General features: G+C 45.7%; 1 protein-coding gene across 1 annotated transcript in view; it reads right to left on the bottom strand.

The window, feature by feature from the left end:
• The window catches only part of FRAS1 (Fraser extracellular matrix complex subunit 1), a 355,924-nt gene that overhangs the window by 193,338 nt on the left and 138,549 nt on the right, over positions 1 to 24,037 (bottom strand). Inside the window, exons 8-13 of the mRNA XM_063136077.1 lie at positions 20,482 to 20,583; positions 20,194 to 20,385; positions 11,099 to 11,188; positions 6,832 to 6,979; positions 4,204 to 4,347; positions 2,571 to 2,705 (exon numbers count right to left, since the gene is read on the bottom strand). Of these exons, the coding sequence (XP_062992147.1) occupies positions 2,571 to 2,705; positions 4,204 to 4,347; positions 6,832 to 6,979; positions 11,099 to 11,188; positions 20,194 to 20,385; positions 20,482 to 20,583 (811 nt within the window). The remainder of the gene's footprint in view (positions 1 to 2,570; positions 2,706 to 4,203; positions 4,348 to 6,831; positions 6,980 to 11,098; positions 11,189 to 20,193; positions 20,386 to 20,481; positions 20,584 to 24,037) is intronic.

Raw genomic sequence — 24,037 nt, 5'->3', positions numbered from 1 at the left:
TTCCTGGTTTGGTTTGTTTGTCTCCTGCCATTTTGCCAACCTTCAGAGTGGTTTTGCTTTCAGGCTGCTCTTGCTGGGTGCCTCTCTTTCAGGATGCAGTGCAGCACAAACAAGCCAGAGATAAGCCATGGTTCTCAGTTCAGACATCACATCAAACCATGGTTTAAAGAAGCCAAACTTCATAAGCCAACAGCAAACCATCGGTTCTACCTGTGGTTTATGGCTGGTTAACAAAACACGGTTTGTTTGCAGGGATGAGTTCAGACACAACGACAGGCCAGATTTCAACAAACCACACCATGGCTTAGCATTATGTTCAAAGCAGTTTTATGCCTTACTAAAATACTTGACTGTGCTTCAGTTTAGTTGTGACAACAGATCCATGAGACATGAGAATTAAAATCTTCTGTTAGTGCTGTGTTATTTATTTTTACACCTTAAATCTGGATTGTAAGGTTATCTTTTAGGGGCCATTGATCCACTGGAAAAAAGTCATGTGAGAGGCCACACACAAGTAAAGCTTAGCTTTGAAGGTACAAGGCCTCATCTATACCAAGCAAGATGTTGCACTTTGAAAGAGGTATGAAAGCGCTATATAAAAGCCAGGAGCCACACCAAGCAGGATATAGCGGTATGAAAGTGGTATACGGTAGGTGTCAATGGGCCCCAACAGTTGTAAGTGCACTTCAATACCGCTATAAAGCAGTAGTGTGGCTCCTGCCTTTTATATACCACTTTCATAGTGCAATATCCTGCGTGTGGCTCCTGCCTTTTATATGCCGCTGATAGCAACCAACGAGTGCCAAAGGCAAACAACTACTGTAGTAATATACAATATACTAATTACTAAAAAAGGGGGTAAACACTAACAGGCTACCGGTGTGAATTAATCCTGTTTTCGCTGTTTGCTTCTTCAGAATTACTGGAAAGAAATAATAATAGATACAAATTTATGTCACCCCAGAGAATGAAAAATCAAAATAACAGTATTTTGCACAAGCTACTTTTAAATAGACTGCATACTTAAAAAATGTATAGGTACAATGAATTGACCAGTAAGCTGACTTTCTTTTGTATAAACTAAACAAGCTTTGATACAAGAAATATTACTGAGGAAATTATTCTTTTACATTGACTTCTTTTAAATAAACTACATGTTTCAATATTGTATAAGCACGAGGAGTTGACTATTAAGATGGTTTACTTTTATATAAGCTTCTTTTAAATAAGCTGCACAAGCCTTGATACAAGAATTGTTTCTAAGAAACTTTTTTGAAAGAATTTCTTTGCTGAGGAACTTTTTAAAGAGAATTTCTTACTAGAATTCTATATATGCCACTTTCATACCACTTTCATAGTGTAATATCCTGCTTGGTGTAGATGAGGCCCTAGTAGCTGACACGATCTATGCTTTCAAAGGTGTCCCTCTGCAGACAGGAGGCTGTGGAGCATTGGGCAGCCTCTCACCTGAAGACAGCTTTGGAGGTGTGGATTGAGCTGTGCTTTCAAAGCTGGATGAAAATAAGGCCAGCTCTACACCTTGTGTCAAATCATTACAAATGTGGGATAAAAAGCAGGATATAACACTATTAAAGCAGTATATGGGATGTGGATTGGGTCCCAACAATTACCAGTGCACTGCAATACCGCTATAAAGCAGTAATGTAGATCTAGCCTAAGCAACATGATGGAAATGGTACCCAGGCTGTAGGTTCCTATTCTTTTGTATCCGAGTTTGATAAGAGCAGCTGGAGTTTCCCCTTTTATCCCTTTTGTGTTTTCATTTGCTGTTAATGAACCCCCTGCGACAGCACCAACCTCACACAGAAGGCCTTGCCTAGCACACCCTTCTCAAGCCAAGCGCCACCTCTTGAAAAGCCTGAGGAAAGGGTAAAAACAACACAACCTCTCCCCTATATGTGAGGGAACAAGGTGAAGGGTTTTGGCAAATAGGTTCTATTACTGAGGTACGGAACAGCAGGTATATTTTTAGATGTTTTTACACTGTGTAATATAGCAGGTAATAAATATGAGCTGACGCGTGGTTTGTGGTAACAGAACGCAAAGTAAAGTTTATTGAAATTTAACAAATCTTTGGTATTTCAATTTAGATCAAACCTGCTTATTTTTATATTTAAAACAACAATCCCAAGTCCCTTAAAATTCTATCTCTTCTCACTCCTCACACCAAACACTCTCACGGAGCACAAGCCAGACTAAAACTCCCAGACTAAAACCAAACCTCAAAACTACCCCACACAACCCCCTCAGCCAACCTATTTATGCTCCTCCCTCCCCCTCTCTCACTGCATCACTAGCCACACCCACTCAAACATTCTGCACTCGCTAGACATACAAACCAGACATACCTAAAGGACAGAAAGGTAGATACTGCCACACCCCCTTTTTTACACGAATAGTCATTAGCAATTCAGTGAGGAGGTGGGATTTGAACCCAGCTCCACACCTAACATGCAATGCATTGTTGGACTGTGCTTGCTGTCCATACTAAACTGAAAAGAACACACAGAAATTTTGTGTTATCAAATGGAGGGATTTTTATACATCACCTGTGCACTGGAGGGGTCCCGGGAAGAACCCTTCCCCGCATGATGCTACGCACTCGCCATCCTTCAACCGTAGGGAACCTTGGCACGAATTACACGCAAACCCGTCGGAACAAGAAGAGCATGTCTTCTTGCAAGCTGCTCAGGACAGAGAAAAAGAAAGAGGGAAGAGTATGTTACAAAATGGAAACCTGCAATTCGCTACCTTTGGCCCAGATCTGCCTACTTTGTGGAATAACCCTCCACTCCCTCCTTGATGTAGCCTTCCAGTTGCTGATCACGGAGCTAAAGCATCATGCAGGTATCACCAAGGCTGGGGACAGGCAGCCTGATGTGTGATGTTTCTGACAATCTGCAGTTAGACTGAGATTAGAAGGGCTCCTTCTCTGTCGTTTTCATCTAGCAGGTTTTTGGGGGTATATTTTAATCTCGCTAATATTGGGCGGTATCCTATTCAGCACTAGCGCTAACATGAATTACACTGTGCTAGCGTATGCTACCTCCAGCCACTGGAGTCTAGCACAACGGCAATAGCGTTTGGTGGCGTGATGGGTTTTCCAGGGGAAACTATCACACCAACAAACGCTACTGATGGTGCAGCAGCTTAAGCTAGCACAACACAGCTTACGTAAGCGCTAAGTGCCAATCAGGATAGTGTCCTATAGCTTTTGTTTTAACTGTTTTACTCTGGCTTTTAATACTCTCTGTTTTTTAAGAGTACTGGATTTTTACCATTGTAAACTGTCTTGGGTGGGGCGGTCTTTGTTAAGCCAAAAGGCAGTAGACAGTAAGTACTCTTAGATCCATCTCTGTCGCTGGAGGCTCAAGTGGCTGAGACGACTCGGAGTGCCTTTTACCAGCTTCGGCTGGTTCGCCAACTACAGCCTCTCCTGGACAGGGATAGCTTGGCCACAGTGGTACAGGCATTGGTAACCTCAAGATTGGATTACTGCAACGTGCTCTATGTGGGGCTGCCCTTGAAGCTGCTCCGGAAGCCGGAGCTAGTGCAGAATGCTGCAGCTCGGCTGTTGTCTGGAGCTGCCCCTTTCCAGCATGTAACTCCTCTGCTGAGGGAACTGCACTGGCTGCCTATTCGCTACCGGGCCAGGCTTAAGGTTCTTGTACTTGTGTACAAAGCCCTAAACAACTTGGGACCAGGATACCTGAGAGAGCGCCTTCTCCCCTACCAACCTGCCCCATCACTGAGGTCATGCTCCTGGTGGTTCCACATCGACCCATCCTCCGATTGGAGTCCCACCAGGGGAAGAGCCTTCAGAGTGGTGGCCCCCCTCCTATGGAATTCCCTGCTTCTGGAGGTCAGGCAGGCACCAACTTTGTATTCCTTTCGGCGCCTCCTGAAAACATCATTATTCCAAGAAGCCTTTCCTTTAATGACCAGCCACGGTTCACTGTACATTTTGCTTCTTTTAAAATCTATTTTAAAGTGTTTTATTCTGTTTTTATTTTATTTTATCTTGTACACCACTCTGAAATTTTGAATGGGGAGCGGTATATAAATATTGTAAATAAATAAATAAATAAACAAACATACATATACAGAATGCTTTTCCTGCCTCCACACACAGGAGCATAAGACAACTTCAACATTACACAAAGAGCTGGAGGCCGACATTACCTAAGCAAAGGCCAGCATCCTGATAGAATCCAGGGCCACAGCTGGCCACACAGCGCCCATTCTTCAGCCACTTGGTTGTGTCACGACAGACGTCGCAGTGATCAAAAGACTGCGAGCAGCTCAAGCAATCTGAATGGCACTGACCTGGTGTGAAGAAGAGAGAATTCTGTTTCAGTGGTTTATGTGCGTGCGTGCATAGACGTAGACGCACATTCCTGAACAACGCCAAGGGGCAAATCATGTCCCGCAGCAGTGATTTTCAAACGGTGTCTGTGGCGTTACACCCCACAAGTCAGTTCCCAAATGTATGTCTGCAGTTTGTAAGTCTGTGGTGAGTTTAGAATGTTGGCCTAAGTGGGCGGAGTTAGAATGTCTGGGGAGGGGGGAGGAGTGATATATAAGGGAAGGACGGAGGGGATTGTGGGAGACTTTTAGGTACTCTTAGAGTCTTTAGTGCTCTCTGTGTTTAGGGTACTTAAGTTCTGGGAAATTTGAGGGTCAGTGTAGAGAGTGGTGTCTTTAGAGTGTGGTGTGCACGTAGTTGATGTATATTAATCAATACTGATAATAAAGAAAGTTCAAGATTGATTGTGTGAGAAAAAGGAAAGCGCGTATGTGAATGAGTGAAAGGATTGGATGAAAGGTTTCAAAAAGGTTTTTAAATGTTTTATTTGAAACAAAACTTGTGAACTTTTAAAAATAAATTTTAATTATTTGGTTTTTAACTACTACAAAAATCCCACGTGTCTGTTTGGCATTTATCATCTGAAGTTTACTCATTTAACACCCACTCTGACAATAATTCACCTCAGCACATATAACTCACAGTGTTTTATTATATATATTAAAATCCTTCTCTATTTTAACCCCTTTCTCCACATAGTTTGGAGGAAGGTGGTTTTTATCCCTCGCCTCAGGCGTATCAAGCGGTGGTGCTTGGCTTGAGCAGGGAGTGGCCTCGGCCGGGCCTGTTGTTCAGAGCCTGTGTTGTGGCAGTGTCCCCCCTGTGGTTCCTTAAATAGGTTTCCAATGAGGAAGCCAGTGATGGCAAGTGGGTCTCTCTGAAAAGCAGCTTGCTGAGAGCTCCTGATCTCCCCCCTGCAATGCTCAGCTGAAGGAAAATGTTGAGTGTGTTTTAGATCGGGATGGGTTCACAGGCAAAGAACACCGTGGTGCCACAGCACGGGCATATAAAATATATAAACATAAGCAGAGATTTGCTCACAAACACGCTTCTATTAGTGAGGGGGCCTCTCTCAGGGTCAAGGGAACCAACCAATGGGAGAAGCCAACTGCTCGCCAACACCACTTATGGGCTCTAGCTTCTCCTGTGACCCCCCTCCCCTCTCTGCCCAGCCCCTCTGCCTTCTTCCTCCTCCCCACCATTATTATGGACTCCACTCCTGCATCTGTGGTTATCAGCAAGACACCCCATGGAACACACATACACACACACACACAAGGAAAACCCATCTTTTAACATTCAGGCGGTCATTTTATCTATTTAGATATAGAGTGATAAATGCTGTAAAATAAATAAATAAATAAAATTGTCTAGCTGTTATTGTTGTTATTATTATTATTTATTCAATTTATATCACACCTAAATAAACAATGCCCTAGGCAGCATACAAAGTTAAAACAATTTCAACAAGGTAAAAACAATCCATAAAATACCATAGGTAGCACAGAAATGTTAAAAACAAGATTTTTTAAAAAATCAATTAAACCATACAATATAAAACACTATAGAATGTATAGTGTAAACACTATATAGAAACACTATAGAATCAGCAATAAGATTGTAAAGAGGGAAGGCCTGCCTGAGTAATAGAGTTTTTAATACCTGCTTAAAGACATTTAAAGAAGTCATCAACTTTTCATCTATATATATGCCACTCGACTATATCTAAAAGACATTTCCAATCAATATACAACATAAATGTTTAAAATATAACATGTCCACAGTTAAAACATTTAAATATAAAATGTCTCTGTTAAAAACATTTAAAACAAGGAAAAAAACCATTCTCACTTAAAAGCAGAGAGCTAAAACAGCCACAAAACGGGCAGAGCAAACAGTCAGGGAAGACCTGGGTGAAAAGATAGGTCTTCAACTGGCACCTACAACAACACGCCATCGTTGGCGCCTCCTGCATGCCAAGGGAGGTAGATGGTGGGGCATTCCACAAAGTGGGTGCCACCACAGAGAAGGCCCACTTAGAATCATAGAATAGCAGAGTTGGAAGGGGCCTCTAAGGCCATAGAGTCCAACCCCCTGCTCAATGCAGGAATCCCTGACAGATGGTTGTCCAGCTGCCTCTTGAATGACTCTAGTGTGGAAGAGCCCACCACCTCCCTAGGTTGCTGCCTGATGAAAATCTGCAGGTTCCAGTACGACCAGCCAAGTTTCCTCCAATGATCTTAATGATTGAAAAGGTCTATATCAAGGAAAGCGATCTGCCAGGCGATCTGGTCCTAATTTACGGACAAGTCGAAACCGTGTGGGTCGATATTTAGACATTGTTGTTTTGTTTCTAAACCTAAGGTCCCTGTTCTGAGCCCCCAGAAATATGGTGGGTTAGAAATCTAAATGAACAAAGGCCAGGTTAAAGACCATGCACATACCTGGCTTGCACTGAGGGCAACATTCTCCTGACACAGCTACAGCCACGCTGCCTGAAGGGCACGTGGGACAAGAGCGGGAGTAGCAGACCACTTCCGAGTCCAGACACTCACATTCCCGGCACAGGCCTTCCTTCCACTTTTCACCGCCCTACACGGGAAAACATTACAGGCTATGAAATATTGCAACTTTCCAATACCCCCATATGCTACCATCACCAGGGCCGCATCCCAGAGGGGGTGGGGTGGGTGGGACGCAAAAGCAAAAGGGGCATACCCAATATTACAAAAAATACCAGCCGATATTATCTTAAAGTTCTAGCTGCCAGTAACTAAGTTTTAAGAGAGGCATTTCAACCTTTTAGAATGGGGGTGGAGAGCAGAGGAAAGGGTCCATGATCTGGGGAATCCTGGAGGCTGGACTGGCACCCCAAGCAGGCTGCATTTGGCTCCCAGGTCTCAGGTTCTGTATCCTTGATCTTAAACTGACCCTGTTCGGATGGCACGCTAAGCCACAGTGGTTCAGCATTTTGAGCTAAACATTATGGCTTAGCGTGTCGTGTGAACCATTCCTAACCATGGCAGCTACATAACCATGGTTTAAACACACTCACTAACCGTTTACTGCAAAGGGGCTAGAGGCCTAACCACGGCTTAGTGTGTCATCTGAACAGGGTCATGATCTGCCGGCACCACTGAAGAAATGCTAATCAATGCCTTGCCCAGTTGATCCAGGGTTGCAGAATCAGCATTAATAACTCTACCCCACTTCCCACACTCCACCAGAAATATCTTCCTGCACTTCCAGAACAAAGAACTTGTGCTGCAGGGCAAAATCTGGCCAGCTATAATATATGTATAGCAATTCGCATAGGTCGATGTCTTCGGATTCCTGACACGCCCACCTTGACAAACAGCTAAATTGGCCTCTTCTTTGGCTTTGAAAACTGAAATTGAAATTGCACCCGCCTGCAAATGCTTTGATGCAGGCTTGGATGTTACAGTTCAGACAAAATTGATCTTTTTTTTTTTTCTTCCCGTGCTCATATTGATTACACTGTTAGGAGCCATTCAGTTGTATAAATATAGTAGCTTGATGTCATCATTCATTTTCCAGAATAAAGAGAGCCCTCTGAATTATAAGAAAATAGCTAACATCTGGGAGGAAAGGTGCCATAAAAGATTATTGAATGGTGTAATCCCGTGCCAATAACGCCAGCAATTGACAGAAAACATTTCCAGATCATTTCTGAGCGCTCTGCCTGTACCTTCCAGCGAGTGGGTGGGCAGAGGGCTGGAATAGACAAACTTTGGACACTTTTGTTATATATCAGGGTTATGCAACTTGCTGCCCTCCAAATGTTTTTGACTAACATTCCCATGCTCCCTGACCACTGGCTGGGGCTTATGGTACTTGTAGTCCAAAACATCTGGAGGACACCAGGTTGCCTACCTTTAGTATATATCATTACGGGTTTGGCCATCCTGGGTGCTGTGGGTGGGGCTATCACCACAGTTTCTCCTTTTGTGTCACCTGATGGGTAGTCAGGGCTCAATGGCTCTCAGTTCCTTTAGCTGCCTTCTCCTGAATGGACCATTTACCAGCAGGAGTGGAAGTTTCAAACTTGTACCTTGCAGGAATTGGGTTCACACAACAAGCTAACCCACCATGGCGTAGCGTGTTGTCTGAACACAGCGGGTTTTCCGCAGGGCGGTTTAGTGTGTTGTCTGAACTCAGCACTTTTTCCACAGGGTGGCTTGTTAGCCATGGCAGTATGGTTTATTTTTCTCCCACAAGCAAGCTTCAGAACCTATGGCTCATTCCTGGGTTGTTCAGAGTGATTAACAAGCCACACCGCATGGTTAATGAGCATGCAGGAAAAAAAGCGCTGCGCTCAGACAACACAATAACCTACAGTTCAACAACAATTCGCGCTGGGTGGGGTTAGCGGTTGTGCAAATTCCTGAGTGAGAAATGGCCGGTCCTGGAGTTTGCAGAGGACCAGGCAGAAGAGAGAGAGAAAGAGATGAGGGTCGATTGAAGCAAACGCATGCTTGTGGTGCAGGTGCGGTCACGTCTAGCCCTGCTCTCTCTGTTTCGGAAGAAGGTGTTTCAGGTAATCAATCAGAATCAGTCTCTGGAGTAGAGGAGTCGGCACCAGACACATGCCAGCCTGTACCAGTAGGGGAGAAAGCTCTCACAGTTCCTTCTACAGCTGGTGGTGAACTCTCTCCCGAGCTTATCTCGTCAAGGGCAAATCATACACAGTTAGTGGGAAGTCAACATTCTTCCGAAGGAGAGAGAGCCGACAGGCTAGCCAATCTTAGAGTGCGCCACAGGCTAAAACGGGCAGAGAGAAAGGAAGGCGAGAGAAAGTCTGCCCAGATGGTGTCCCCTCAGAAGCTGCCTCAGAACTAGCCTCTCTAAAGTTAACATGTCTTGGGAAAAGGCTTTCCATTCTTCTTGAAAGGATCATTGTCTCGCTTAGTTTGCATAGTTTTGCCTAGGGGGAAGGTTCCTAGAGATTAGACTCTCTTCAGGTGGGAAGAGATGTTTATTGCTTAAATAAAGCTTTGTGGATTACTTAGCAGGCCTCGTCATTGTCTCCCAAGAAGGCAGGAAGTTTCTGAGAAACACGACTGTGGCCCTCTTCAGGGATCTGATACAGAACGAGAGGTTGTGCTGTCTTTGCCTCCACTATGCTCTGCTTGTAGATTTGTAAGTGAACCAAATATAACAGAGGTAGTCTGGGTGTTCCATGTTCCCCAACGTGTGAGGGGGGAGAACGGGGACGTGCTCGCAGGCACTGCTGCCTCTGCCACATTCCCGATGGCCTGGGCCCACCTCATTTCATGCATCGGGGCTGAACATCTGAAGCAGGGAACCTGCTCTGGGCAAAGGTGCTCACTGGGGGGATTTGGAACCCTGTCATCCTATGCATGCTTACTCAAAAGGAAGGCCCACTGCATTCAACAGGGCTTACTCCTAGGTAAGAGTGCCTAGGACTGCAGTGTGATTCTGTTGACTGCTAGAAAGGGCCAAGTGGAACCCAGCGCATGGTGGCTGCAACCTTTGGAAACTCAACAGCCTCATCAGCTCCTCCTCTTGTTTCTGAGATTTGATCAGGTGGGAGTTGTATACTTTCCAGCTCTCAGTATCTTAAGGAAAGGTAATTCCAGGAGTCTGGTCACCACACCTAAAACAGGACATTATGGAGCTGGAAAAAGTGCAGAAAAGGGCAACTAAAATGATTAAGGGCCTGGAGCATCTCCCCTATGAGGGAAGGTTACATCAGCTGGGACTGTTTAACCTGGATAAGAGGAGGCTGAGGGGAGACATGACAGAGGTGTACAAAATTATGCATGGTATGGAGAATGTCAATAGGGAGACATTTTTCTAATTCTCTCAAAATACTAGAACTGGGGGTCATCCCATGAAAATGATTGTTGAGAGATCCAGGACAAATAAAAGGAAGTACTTCTTCACACAGCGCATAGTTAAATTTTAGAACTCACTACCACAAGATGTAGTAATGGCCACCAATTTGGATGGCTTGAAAAGGGGGGTGGATAAATTCCTGGAGGCAAAGGCTATCAATGGCTACCAGCCCTGATGGTTGTGTGCTATCTCCAGTATTTGAGGCAGAAAGCCTGTGTGCACCAGTTGCTGGGGAACATGGGTGGGAGGTGCTGTTGCACCATGTTCTGCCTTGTTGGTCCCTGGTCGATGGCTGGTTGACCACTGTGTGAACAGAGTGCTGGACTAGATGGACCCTTGGTCTGATCCAACATGGCTCTTATGTTCTCATGTTCTTATTTCCACTCCACCCCCAGCCCATTGGGGACTGCACCCTGGCAGTGCAGTGGTGGTGGTGGGAAATGTTAATTTCCCTTTAAAACAAAGTGTGCGGGGAGGAAAATCTGTGCGTTTTTTCCTGCTACTGCACTGCTAAACTTCAGCCAAAAATTAGGTAGGTCAAAAGCAGTGTGGCCCACAAAATTGGCTGGGGGGAGGATATATGGCAACAGCCCTGGCTTGAAGGCAGGGAACGTGCTTTTTAAAAAAATGAAAGAAAAAAATGAATGCAGAATTTTTTAGGATGTGTTTCAGTCCAGCACAAATTCCTCCATTTGCCTGGTATTCATCCACTGAGGTCAGGTTGAGCAGCCCGTGGTTCTATGCTGATGCCTCCGCTTTGGATAAATATGCATTTCCAAACCATCACCCACCCTGACAGTTCTCCCCGCTCCAAATTATCAGGCTACTTACATCTTTGGTATGTTCTTTGTAAACACAGGGCCCCGCTCTTGAAATACACTCAGGGCAACACTTGCCTTCCAAATGAACCAATTCTTCACCCTGTGGAGAAAGAGGCAGCCACAGCAAGATACCCAGAATTAGCATTTTTAAATGATACAGGCAGAAGACAGTGGGAGGCTGGCCATTTTTTTGTAACCGGAATGCAGTCTTCGGGATCCTATTTCCCTTTATCGTTCCTGCAGCCCATTCCATCACTCTCGGCGCTTTCCCAAAAGATCGGTATGTTTAAACACCATTGTGTCTGCAGAACAATCCTCCCCAAAACTTCACTCGGGAGGCCAAAACGCTGGCGCTGCGTCGGCTCAAGGCGGGGAGGTTGTGGATCCAGTTTCATGGACTGAATCCAGTTCATACGGCGATCGCGATCAGCTTGCTTGATTAGCGTATGGCACACATCACGTTTGTCTCACAGTGCTCCAAGGAAGAGCCCGGGGTGCAGGGCTGGCATCAAGGGTGGGAATAGTGGGGCACTTATTAAGGACCCACACCCCAGCAGAGGCCCACTCACAAGAATTCCTCCTCTTCACCATTGCAACCTGCTTGTTCTCCTGGTTCTCTCTCTCTATCTCTCTGGGCTCATATACACCAAGCAGGATATTAGGAGCCACACTACCGCTTTATAGCGGTATTGAAGTGCACTGCAGGATCTACCCAACTGCTTTATAGTGGTACTGAAGTGCACTGACAACTGTTGGGGCCCATTGACACATCTACGCCAAGCAGGATATAGCACTGTGGCCCCGTTCAGACAACACGCTAAACCCTGCTGCTTAACCACAAAATGGTTCCATTAACCATTTTGTGGTTAAGCAGTGTGGTTTAGCATGTTGTCTGAACCAGGCCTATGAAAGCGGTTATGAAAGCGGTATATAAAGGCAGGAGCCACACTAAGCAGGACATAGCACTATGAAAGCGGTATATGGCATGTGTCAATGGGTCCCAACAGTTGTCAGTGCACTTCCAATACCGCTATAAAGCAATAGTGTGGCTCCTGCCTTTTATGTACCGCTTTCACACTGCTCTCTGGTGGTGAGAAGGAGGAGCAGTGCAGTGCATGTCACTGCTTACTTACTCACGGGTTCGCTGCCTGCCAAGCAAGCCAATGATAGCAATGATGAGAAAGACGCCAAGGAGCAAGAACAGCTGGCGGCAATGGCAGTGAGAAGGCGGATTCACTGAGGGTCGGGTTGTGGAACGCCCTCCCCTCGGAGACCCGGCCAGTGCTGACGCTGGCTTCATTTCAGCGCCAAGTTAAAGCATGGCTTTTTATTCAAGCCGCTGAAGGCTAAAATTCTCCTGCACGTGGTTTTAACTGTTCTAGTTTGCTTTTAAACTTTTCTACTGGTTTTCGTTTGTTAACCATTTCACACATTTTTAGCTGTGCATATTTATTGCTTTACATTGTTGTGGTTTTATCTGTACGCTGCCCGGAGACCCCAGTGATATAGGATGGGGTACAAATGTTTTAATAAATAAATAAATCTTTCCCAAGAGTCCTCGAAAACCTGGAGCTGGCACGGGGTGCTGTACATGGTAGCTATTCCTTTTCATCCTCCCAGCCAGCCCTGAAAGGTAGGTTAGGCTGACATAGCTTAGGACACTATCCGGTGAGTGTCAGAAACAGGAATTTAAGCCTAGCTTTTCCTGGTTGAAGTTCAACATGTAGATCAACCTTCTCCAACCTGGCACCTTCCATATGTATTGGATTAAAAAAACTCATCATCCCATGCTATTTGGGGATGATGGGAGTTGTAGTCCAACACATCAGGAGGGTGCGGGTTGGCGAACCCATGTATGGATCCACATTTTATTTATTTATCTGGTGGCACTTATTTACCGACGAATACAATAAAATCCCTCAGCAGTTAATTCCCTGGCACATGTTCCAATGATTTTTCTATTTACTTCTTTTATGTATTTATCTCCCACACTTCAAAAGTCGTTCCCAGGTTGGCTTTACAAGACAAATGAAAATACAATGATATGAAATACAGTGTTAAAAATTAATGCATTAAGACAACAATATTTAAAAACAGCAGGCAGAAGAGTAGACAGGGGAAAACATGGATAGAAACCCATCCACCCTGCCTCCTCCCACCCAATGAGAGATAAAAATTCAAAATTTTAAATCTCTAGGGGAATAAAAAGGTCTTCTCCTGATACCGAAATGATAATAAGGCCAGTGCAAGGACAACATTCCATAAATAAAGGCCTTTTTTCTGTCTAAACATGCATAGGATTTTGCCTTAGCCACCAACACCAAGAAGGCTCTTTTTGTGGTCAGTACCTGCTATGTCCGTGGTCAGACATAATATGAGTGAAATTGAGGTTACTATGAATTTTGATGCTTGTTACAGACTGGGCCTGTTCAGAGAACACACTAAGGGACTGGGCCTGTTCAGAGAACACACTAAAGGGTTAGGCCGCTAACCCTTTTGCAGCAAATGGTTAGTGAGCCTGTTTAAACCATGGTTATGTAGCCACCTTGGTTAGGAATGGTTCAGATGACACCCTAAGTCATGCTTCACATGTCACACTAAGCCATAAAGTTTAGCTCAAAATGCTTCATCACCATGGCTTAGCATGACGTCTGAACAGGGTCTTTATGTTGCTTCGGATTTTATGGTTTAATGTTCTGTTTTTTATCTAAATGGGTATTATGTGTATTTAACAGAAGCTACCCAGAGAACTCTACGTTATGGAACAGAATTCTAATGTCCTTGATAAATAATGGATGGTTGGATGATGGCAGAGACACCCAAAGGAAAACTGCTGAAGACAATCTCAGCATACAGACAGGCTCATATGGTGATAGACAGATGATCCCTCAGGTACTCTGGTCCAAAGCCGTGGAAGGCTTTAAATGCAAGCACCCAGAACTTTGGGTCTAGAAATGGACTTTAAGCCAATGCAGACGTTACTGAGCGTCCAAGCCAGCTTACCCCATCCTAGCGCCCTCCAGTTGTTTAAACTACAACTCCCAGCATTCCTGGGAGTTGTAGCCCAACACATCTGGAGTGAGCCAAGTTGGAGTAGGCTGGTCCAATCTTACACATCTACTTAGAAATAAGTCCAATGGAATTCGATAGGGTTCTTCCTCTCAGGTAAGTGGGTGTAGTATTGTAGCCTAATGCATTTAAAATACATGGGGTTATGCCGTCCATATTTACTCATGATCTCTGGTGTGCACATGGCAATTGTATTTGCTCTATTAAGCCACATTTGATGTTGGGGGAATCACATTGCAACCCATTAAAGCAGATGTAGGAGGATATTTGACTGAATCTGTGGAGTTTCTCTTTTGTGGAGTGCACTTGAAAGGTAGTCCCCTGACACACACACATACACCCAAGACACACCAAAACTACCTCCAGTGAAGGCAATGTTTCATCAACCCTTTAGAGGAGAAGCTTCTGTCAGCGTCAATAATCTCTGAAGAGCATGCTTCTAGAACAGCTATCCCCAAACTGGGGCCTTGTGGATGTGTTGGGCTACAACTCCTATTCTCCCCAACCAGGACGGCCACTATTTAAACAATCAAACTACTGAAACATCTATTAACAAAACTCTGTGCTATGGAAAGAGCCCTTGACACAGCACTGATAGTTAACGTTCTGGGCTTCTGTTCTTACCTACCCAAGCACGCACAAGTACACACTACATTTAAAAGGCAAGGAACAAATATGTCTCCTTGCCAAAAAATGTGACCACGTCTGCCAAGATTCAGGGTTGAGGAGGATCATTTAAGATAACTGTCTCATTTTTCGCTGCCCAGCCTACCATGTGATAGCCAGGGTGGGGCAGTAGCGGTGAAATGGTTGCAAAGAAAGCGACTTTCCATTGTGTACACAATAGTTGACGTCTGAGGTGATTCCTGGGGTAACGTTATGTCCTGGAACGAAGAAATTCACTTGTTCGCTAGCTTTTAAAATCAGGAAATGGTCATTTTCCATTTCACTAGGCGAGGAGCTTCGTAAGAACACAAGGAGGGCCCTTCTGGAAATGACTCAGGGCCGATCCAGTCCAGCGTTCCATTCCCACAGTGGCCGACCAGACACATACGAGAAGCCTGCAAGCAAGACGTGAGAGCAAGAGCAACCTCCTGCTCACGGTCCCCAGCAACTGGGTTTCAGAAGCAGGCTGCTTTATCCTCCATGAATCTGTCTAATCCCCTTTTAGATAGGGTGACCACATGGAAAAGAGGACAGGGCTCCTGTATCTTTAACAGTCGTATTGAAAAGGGAATTTCAGCAGGAGTAGTTTGTATGCATGCAGCACCTGGTGAAATTCCCTCTCCATCACAGCAGTTAAAGCTGCAGGAGCCCTGCCCTCTTTTGTATCTGGTCATTCTCATATAGCTCCTGCAGCTTTAATTATTGTGATGAAGAGGGAATTTCACCAGGTGTTGCATGCCTACAATTGACACCTGCTGAAATTCCCTTTTCTATGCAACTGTTAAAGATACAGGAGCCCCGTCCTCCTTTCCATATGGTCACCCTATTTTAGAGCCAGCCAAGTTGGTGGCCGCTGCTACGTTTCATGAGAGTGTTTTCTACCACTTAACTCTGCGCTGTGTGAAGAAGTCCTTCCTTTTGTCTGCCCTGGATCTCCCACCATTCAGTCTTCATTAGCAGGCCCCAGGTTCTAGTATTATGAGAAAGGAAGAAAAATGACTCCCTATACACATTCTCTGTACCACCATCCTTAATTTTATACTGCTCCCTTCTTACTCACCGTTTTTTCTAATGCTAGGCTGAAAATTACCACACACCCTCTGCAAACACACACACACACAAACACACACAGAGAGAGTTTTGCAGGAGCATTCGATTCCCATGAAAGTTCAGAGGATATTCTGCTGTTTTTGCGATGGGGCAGGGAAGAGCACATTTTACCGCTAAATTTGGCAACGCACATCAGTAGCAAGGGGAAAAGGCTGCATTCCCCTTTTAAAACAAAGCCCATTCAAGACAGATAAAGGATTCAGGACAGATAAAAGAAAGTACTTCACACAGCACATAGTTTAACTACGGAATTAACTACCATAGTGATGGCCACCAATTTGGATTGCTTTAAAAGGTTGTTGGATAAATTCCTGGAGAAGAAGGCTACCAATGGCTACTAATCCTGATGCATCTATGCTACCTCCAGTATCAGAGGCAGTACACCTATGTACACCAGTTGCTGAGGAACATGTCCTGCTTGTGAGTTTCCTGTGGGCAACTGGTTGGTGGCCTAGATGGACCCTTGGTCTGATCCAGCATAGCTCTTCTTATGATCAGGGGTCTGGAAACAAAGCCCTATGAAGAGAGACTGAAAGAACTGGGCATGTTTAGCCTGGAGATGAGAAGATTGAGGGGAGACATGATAGCACTCTTCAAATACTTAAACGGTTGTCACACAGAGGAGGGCTAGGATCTCTTCTCGATCCTCCCAGAGTGCAGGACACGGAATAACAGGCTCAAATTAAAGGAAGCCAGATTCCAGCTGGACATCAAGAAAAACTTCCTGACTGTTAGAGCAGTACAACAATGGAACCAGGAGGTGGTGGGCTCTCCCATACTAGAGTCATTCAAGAGGCAGCAGGACAACTATCTGTCAGGGATGCTTTAGGGTAGATTCCTGCATTGAGCAGGGGGTTGGACTCAATGGCCTTGTAGGCCCCTTCCAACTCTGCTATTCTATGATTCTATGTTGTTGTTGTTGTTGTTGTTGTTGTTGCTGCTGCATTTATATCCTGCCTTTTCTCCTCCAAGGAACCCAGGTGGCGTACATAATCATCCTCCTCCTCTCCATTTTTATCCTCACAACAACAACCCTGTGAGGTAGGTTGGGCTGAGAGTCTGTGACTGGCCCAAAGTCACCCAGTGGGTTTCCATGGCTAAGTGGAGACTAGAACCCAGATCTCCTGATTCCCAGTCCAACACTTAAGCCACTACACCACACTGGCTCTCCTGTGTTCTTAAAGAAAGACTTGAATGGACCCTGAACTAGAGAAGAAACAATTAATATAATTTAAAATAGAAATGCAATACAGATTAGGAGCAGGTGACGTCTGTTTGCCTGCTCTGTCCGATGTCCATGTGCTATCTACTGATAGACAACTTCAAGGGCTCTTCTCACAGCTATCTTTAAACCAGACTAGGACTGGACAGCCCTTCAAACAGAGGACTGTCCCCTGAAAAGGGCCACCTCTCAAAGTCATCTCCATCACTTGCTATTTGTTGAGGGGAACAGATATATTAAGCACAGCCTCGCAGGGAACGGAAGCCTTGCCACGATCCTTATAAAGCGACCCGATCCCTTTAAAAATATCCCTGAATGCCCGGAATATTCCTCTCTGACCACAGCAGTGCTGCGATGGCAGTTAGCACAGAGGATTGTGGGATTTCGCTGGCCGTTCAATGCTTGTCAATATAAAGCATCCCTTCCCCTCCTCTTTGCAAAGAAGTAAAGAAGCAACAATCCACATTTGCCTGAGAACTCATAGATGGGTCTCTTGAGGCCTACAACTCACTACTTGTTGACGCATTCGCACAAAGTGGTTCGCTGGAAGGTGTACAAACCCTCCATTTCAAATTTCCCTACTTACGCTTGATAATCCTACACCCACTTACCTGTCAGAGATTCATGCCTACCTCTGCGACCTCGTTACAGTTTAAGCAGAGTGATGTGACCAGAGAAGTTAATTCTTCCCCAACCGAGGATGAAATCCATGGAGACTCGATTTCAATTTAGCTCTGGTTTACTGATTCAACTGGCCTAAATACAGAGCGAGCGAGAAGAGTTGGGAGGTTTTAAAGCAGGGAGAGTCTACCTGCTGCTTTTGTGCCGACATAGTAAATACTTCAGTGGAATAACGCCATTACCTGTGGGGCCACTGCACCAAAATACATCACTGGTAATAAGCAGCACTGGACTAAAAGTGAAGTCTACATTTGCAGCTTGGGTAAATAATGCAAATGTGTGAAATGTCTTCATATGTGCACCATTTTCTGTGTTTCTTTCACTCGTTCATGCAATTGAGTCTGCTTTTTGTAAGGAAAGGAAAGTTGGGAGAAGCTTCACCCCATCTTCTCCCATGCGCAGTTGCCCCATGTAGCAAACAGGTTAGTAAGGGCCGCCTTCTTCAACCTTTGAAGATGGTTCGAAAGCTGCAACTTGTGCAAAATGTAGTGGCCAGATTGATAACAGGGACCAGAAGGTTCGAACATATAACACCGATTCTGGCCCACTTGCATTGGCTGGCTATACGTTTCCGAGCCCAATCCAAGGTGCTGGTTTTAACCTATAAAGCCTTACACGGCTTGGGACCACAATACCTGACGGAACACCTCTCCGGACATGAACCTACCAATACACTGCGCTCAACATCTATGGTCCTCCTCCAAGTGCCTACTCCGAGGGAATCTCGGAGGATGGCAACGAGGGAGAGGGCCTTTTCGGTGGTGGCCCCCCAATTATGGAAGGATCTCCCCGATAAGGCTCACCTGGCGCCAACATTGTTATCTTTTCGGCGCCAGGTCAAGACCTTTCTCTTCTCCCAGGCATTTAACAGCATTTAACAACATATGCTAAGTTTGTTTTTTAATGGACCCCAGAACTGTTGTTGTTTAAAATTGGATACCGTTTTATATACTGTTGTTTTTATATTTTTTGATGGTTTTAAATTTTGTATACTTTTTCTAATGTCCACTGTTTTTAACTTTTGTAAACCACCCAGAGAGCTTCAGCGATGGGGCGGTATATAAATTTAATAAATAAATAAACCTGGCAACCTGCAAATGTGTTGGACTACAACAGAGGTCCCCAACCTTTTTGGACTGGTAGGCACATTTGGAATTTTGAAAGAATGTCATGGGTGCTCTCACAAAATGGTAGTCGGGGGGGGGTTGTCTATTCATCCAATGGCTGCCATGCAGTGGAGGCTGGTGACTCCAATGTCAGTGGGGTGGTGAGTCTTCTCCGAGTTTCAGTCAGAACTCTAAATCACTCTTAGGAACCCAAATAAAGACGGCGCTGAAAGGCAGCACTTCAGTTTTCTGCATTCAGAGTAAAACAAAGTGTGAACACCAAGTGGGGCCAAAACTTGTGTTTGTAAACATGTGTTGTCATACACCCACACGTATCAGAGGACTAGGATTGGTTGTATGGCTCCTTGTAGTGTGTAACTTCAATGGCAAACTGGAATTCGCTACTCAGTCATACTCAGTCAGTTAAAGCTGCAGGAGCTATACTAGAGTGACCAGATACAAAAGAGGGCAGGGCTCCTGCAGCTTTAACTGCTGTGATGAAGAAGGAATTTCACCAGGTGCTGCATGCATACAAATAACACCTGCTGAAATTCCCTTTTCTATGCAACTGTTAAAGATACAAGAGTCCTGTCCTCTTTTTCATATGGTCACCCTACCATCTTCAAAAGGGAGCCAGTGTTGTAAATCACAGGAGTTGTACTATGGAGCAACAGGAACAACAATTGCGTCAAGCAATCAAACAGCGTCTGAGGCTTGCCTTATATTGTGATGCTGATAACGAAGTGAGGCCATCTGCATTGAGCTGCAGCCAGCTTCTGCTCCCTCTTGTGCTGGGCCCCTCCCCAAACACTCTCAAGCTCAGCTGTCCTGTTTTCCTCCTCCTCCATCCCAAACGGAGGCACAACAGCCAAATGGTGACCAGAAATAGGGCCTTTTCAGACGTGGCACCCTTGCAGCGGAATGCTCTCGCCAGTAGTGCTGACCTTGTTGCCTTTTCATGGCCAGGTGAAGATGATTTTATTCCCCCACGTTTTTTATTTCTCCTCTTTCTGTTTTATTCTTATTTTATCGCTGCTCAGGCTTTTGCTTTTAGCTGCTATTTTCAGTCTCGGCTGTAAATTTTCCTTAAATCGGTTTAGGTTGAACTGCTGGTTTCCCAAATGGTTTTATTGTACTACTTTGCTAGTTGCTTGGGAAGCCTGGGCAGAAAGGCAGCCTAGAAACCTTTTAAATAAATAATATAGATAGCGAATAGCAGCTCGGTGGTTCAAAACGCCGCCGCTTTCTTACCAGGGCACACTGCACTTTTGCACACTCTCCGTTCCAGCAAGCGACTCGCCCTCCGTCACACATGCAGAACTCGCAGTGTGTGCCGTTCCACATCTCGCCATGGTAGCTGAGGCTGCCGTTGTGTACACAGCTCCCCTTGGAAGGTACACACTCCTCGCAGCATTTTCCAGGACGCCGCACTTTATTCTCCCCCTGGAGATGTGCAATTCAGATTTGTCATGAAAAGAGAGAACGGCAAGCGCCCATCAACCCCCGAGATTCTCCCAGGATTCTCAGCTCAGGGATTACCTTTTCACAGGTCAGGGGTGCGCAGGACTGCCTCAAACACCTGGTCTCTCCTCTGTCACAAATACAGGTTGTGCAGACATCTTTCTTCCATTGTTCATCATGCTGCACAACACAAAGAAACTTAAATACAAACTATTCCGTTTACGTTAACTGCCAGTGGCCACATGCAGTGTTGGGTGGAGTGTTGGGTGTCATGACCCAGGGGTCCAGCAGTGACATGGACTCTGATGTCGATGATCCAGTGGTGCCAACAGAGGAAACCCCAGGTCCAAGCACTACTGCAGAGCCTCCAGAAACCTCTGAGCCTGAACCTCCAGAGACCCCTGTTGTCATGACTAGGCCTGGCTGTTCCCCTCAGGCTGGGGGAAGGAGTTTCAGGCAATTAATCAGAATCAGATTCTGAAGCAGAAGACATGCGCCAGAAACATTCCAGCCTATACGGGGAGTGGAGGAGGTGACTCTCAAGGGCTCTTCACCAGCTGGGAATGAACCTTCACCAGACCTTGGCCTTAGCTAGACTTAACTGAAAGTCCGGGGGAGAGGAGAGGAGACCGTGCATTGCGATTAACGCGAGATCTCGCCCCCGTTTACACATAAGGCGCGACGACCTCAGCAAGAGAGGCATCACGCCCGCCATTTTTTAATTTTTTGAAGGGGACGGAGCGCACAAACACTCGTGCGCAAAGGTGAGGTTTTTTTAAAAAAAAATTAACTACTTTCCCTGCTCCCCACCCACCCTACCCCCGATGGGCGCAGCTCCTGGCTCGCGCAGAGCCGGGTAAACCCGTGGAAACAGGGCCACATGCTCTACGGTCTCGAGCTCAGCCCGAGACCACGGAAAAAATGGGCCCAATGTGTAGGGCTGTATCCCAAGGCAAGGGAGGGATGATCCCTCCCTGATCCCGGGATCCCCTGTGCGTCATCTGGATGCACAGCGACGATCCCGGTGTTCACGCCGGGATATAGCCTGGTCCAGCTAAGGCCCTTATCTCTGAAAGTGTAACCAAAACACAGTCTGTGAGAAATCAGTATCCTTCCAAGGGGGAGGTCACTTCAGGGCTAGCTGATCCTACATTACGCCGCAGACTCAAAAGGGCAGAGCTAAAGGAAGGCGAGAGAAGGTCGGCCCGGCTAGCTTCTCGCCAAAGGCTTCTTCAGGACCAGCTTCCTTGAAGTTAAAGAGTTCTGGGAAAAGGCTTTCCCTTTTTCTTGAAAGGACAATGGTCTCAGTTTGCATAGTTTTGCCTAGAGGAAAGTTCCTAGAGGTTGGACTCTCTTCAGGTGGGAACCCACTGTCAGACTCCGTGAATAATTTTATTAAGATTTAAGGTGTATTTTAAACATGAATGTTTTAAGGTGTATTCCTAAATGTGAATGCTTTTATGTGGAATGTGGAATTTCTCCCGCCTTGTTTATATCTGTTTCTGGATGTGTTTGTGTTTTGCTGTTTTGCAATGGCCTATGGCTAAAAGCAATAAACTTATGGAAACTCTTCAGGTGGGAAGAGATGGTTATTGCCTGAATAAAGCTTTGTGGATTACGTGGCAGACCTCTTTATGGTCTCCCAAGAAGGCAGGAGGGTTTGGGGAAGCATGACACCTGTGCCTCCAGAGACCCCTGAGCCTCCAGAGACCCCCGAACCTAGCCCCAGCACTGGACCAGCACCCTCGTCTGCAAGAGCCCTACAGTCCAGAGAGCCAATGTGCCTACACCAACAACGTGCCAGGCATGAGCTCTTGGGGAGGCAGAGGAGTGCTAGGCTCCAAGCTGCCTTGCTTTGAGCCCCATTGGGCTTCTGCTTGGTCCAGAACAGGACATGGGACTTACATCCCCTTGCGTAAATTTGGGACAGTCACTCCCTCTCTTTCTAACTTACTGCAGAGGGCCGTTGTGAGGATAAAGCAGGGAGTATGGGGACTATATAAACTGGGCTAAATAACTCAGGAAGAAGGATGGTTTAAAAATGTAGTACCAATAACGTGCTTTTCTCGCAGGTGTGCTTTCATTGCGTTCCCATGGGTATTATTCCTGCACACATTTGCCTCCAAAATACACCTTTTAAAACGAAAACATGAGCCAAGTGTAGCAGAGGATTTATTGAGCAACGATTGTGGTTCCCAGTTGCATCAAAACCACACCTGGCTTAGGTTTGCTGCTGTTCGACAGATGTTACCAGGGTGACACGGGATCCAGGGGTGTGGGAATGGCTTCCCTCAAAACGGTATTAGAAAATGAGATGTGATAGAATAGTAAGGTTAAAATGTTGTACACGCTTTCATGGAAGTAAGCCCCTCTGAATACGGTGGGACTTAGTTTTGAATAGAGACGCATAGGATTGCAGTATAAAAGGCCCTCCTAAGTTTCAGGCAGCCGGCTCGGGTCGACTCAGCCTTCCATCCTCCCGAGGTCGGTAAAATGAGTACCCAGTTAGCTGGGGGAAAGGTAATAACGGCCGGGGAAGGCAACGGCAAACCACCCCGCTATAAGGCCTGCCAAGAAAACGTCAGCGAAAGCTGGCGTCCCTCCAAGAGTCAGCAATGACTCAGTGCTTATTTATTATTATTATTATTTATTTATATAGCACCATCAATGTACATGGTGCTTGCACGAGAGGCTCCTTTCCTTTCAAGTATCTGATATGTTTTGGTGAGATCTTCAGGGGGGGCACAACATTATAATTTTCCTATTCGGACAACATCTCTCAAAGGTAGGTATACTTATCCAAAGCTTTCTATGTGTTCAAAGACATCTCACGTGCAAGCCAAGCGCCTGAATTTATTTATTTATTTTGCTGCTGAAGAAGTTATCACTGCTACACGATGGCCATTTTGAAGGGCATTTTAATTAGGGCTGTGCACGGACCCCACCTACCTGCTTTGGAGGCCGATTCGGAGCTTCTGAATTGGCCCCGATCTGCCTCAGCCCACTTCAGCCTGAATCCAACCTGCTCCAGATCAGGAACTGAAGCGAGATTCAGATGTCTGAATTATTCGGACATCTGACAGGCCGACCAGGTGGCCGACCAGGTTCTTGGCATGGCCTGTAATGTGTGCATGGCTGCTTTACAGCCACCATTCCCAGAGGATTTCTATTAAGGAAATAGCGACTTCTTTGAAGGGGTCCCTGGCAGCTGATGGTGCTCATGCAGGGTCCCGGCAAGGAAAAGGGGGCTCGCGCAGCTTGCCAGGCACATCCGGGGGACACCAGCAGGGGCAGTATAGTTTGGGCCAAAGTGAACCGAAGCTCTTTGGACTGGATCCAACCTGCTTCGGGCTGGATCCAGCCTGCTCCAGATCAATTCGGTCCGAATCGGTGTGCTTCGATCCGGAATTCAGATCTGGAGCCAAAGCTGTGCATAGCCAGAATTTTAATACTCTATAATCTTCTATTATCTATTAATATTTTGAGGGTTTGCTTCATTTTTTACTTTCTTGCGTTTGGTACACTGCAAGAAATGAGTAAATGGGAAGGCCATGTACAAAGTGTTAATCTGACAATACACTGATCATCTTACCCCAACATGGTGCCCCCCCCCAAGATGTTTTGAGCTAACTCC

The sequence above is a fragment of the Elgaria multicarinata genome, chromosome 10 (assembly GCF_023053635.1).
Source record: "Elgaria multicarinata webbii isolate HBS135686 ecotype San Diego chromosome 10, rElgMul1.1.pri, whole genome shotgun sequence".
NCBI classification, from domain to species: Eukaryota; Metazoa; Chordata; class Lepidosauria; order Squamata; family Anguidae; genus Elgaria; species Elgaria multicarinata.
Note: the sequence above shows the minus strand (reverse complement) of the source record. Positions and strands in the feature narration are given on the sequence as shown.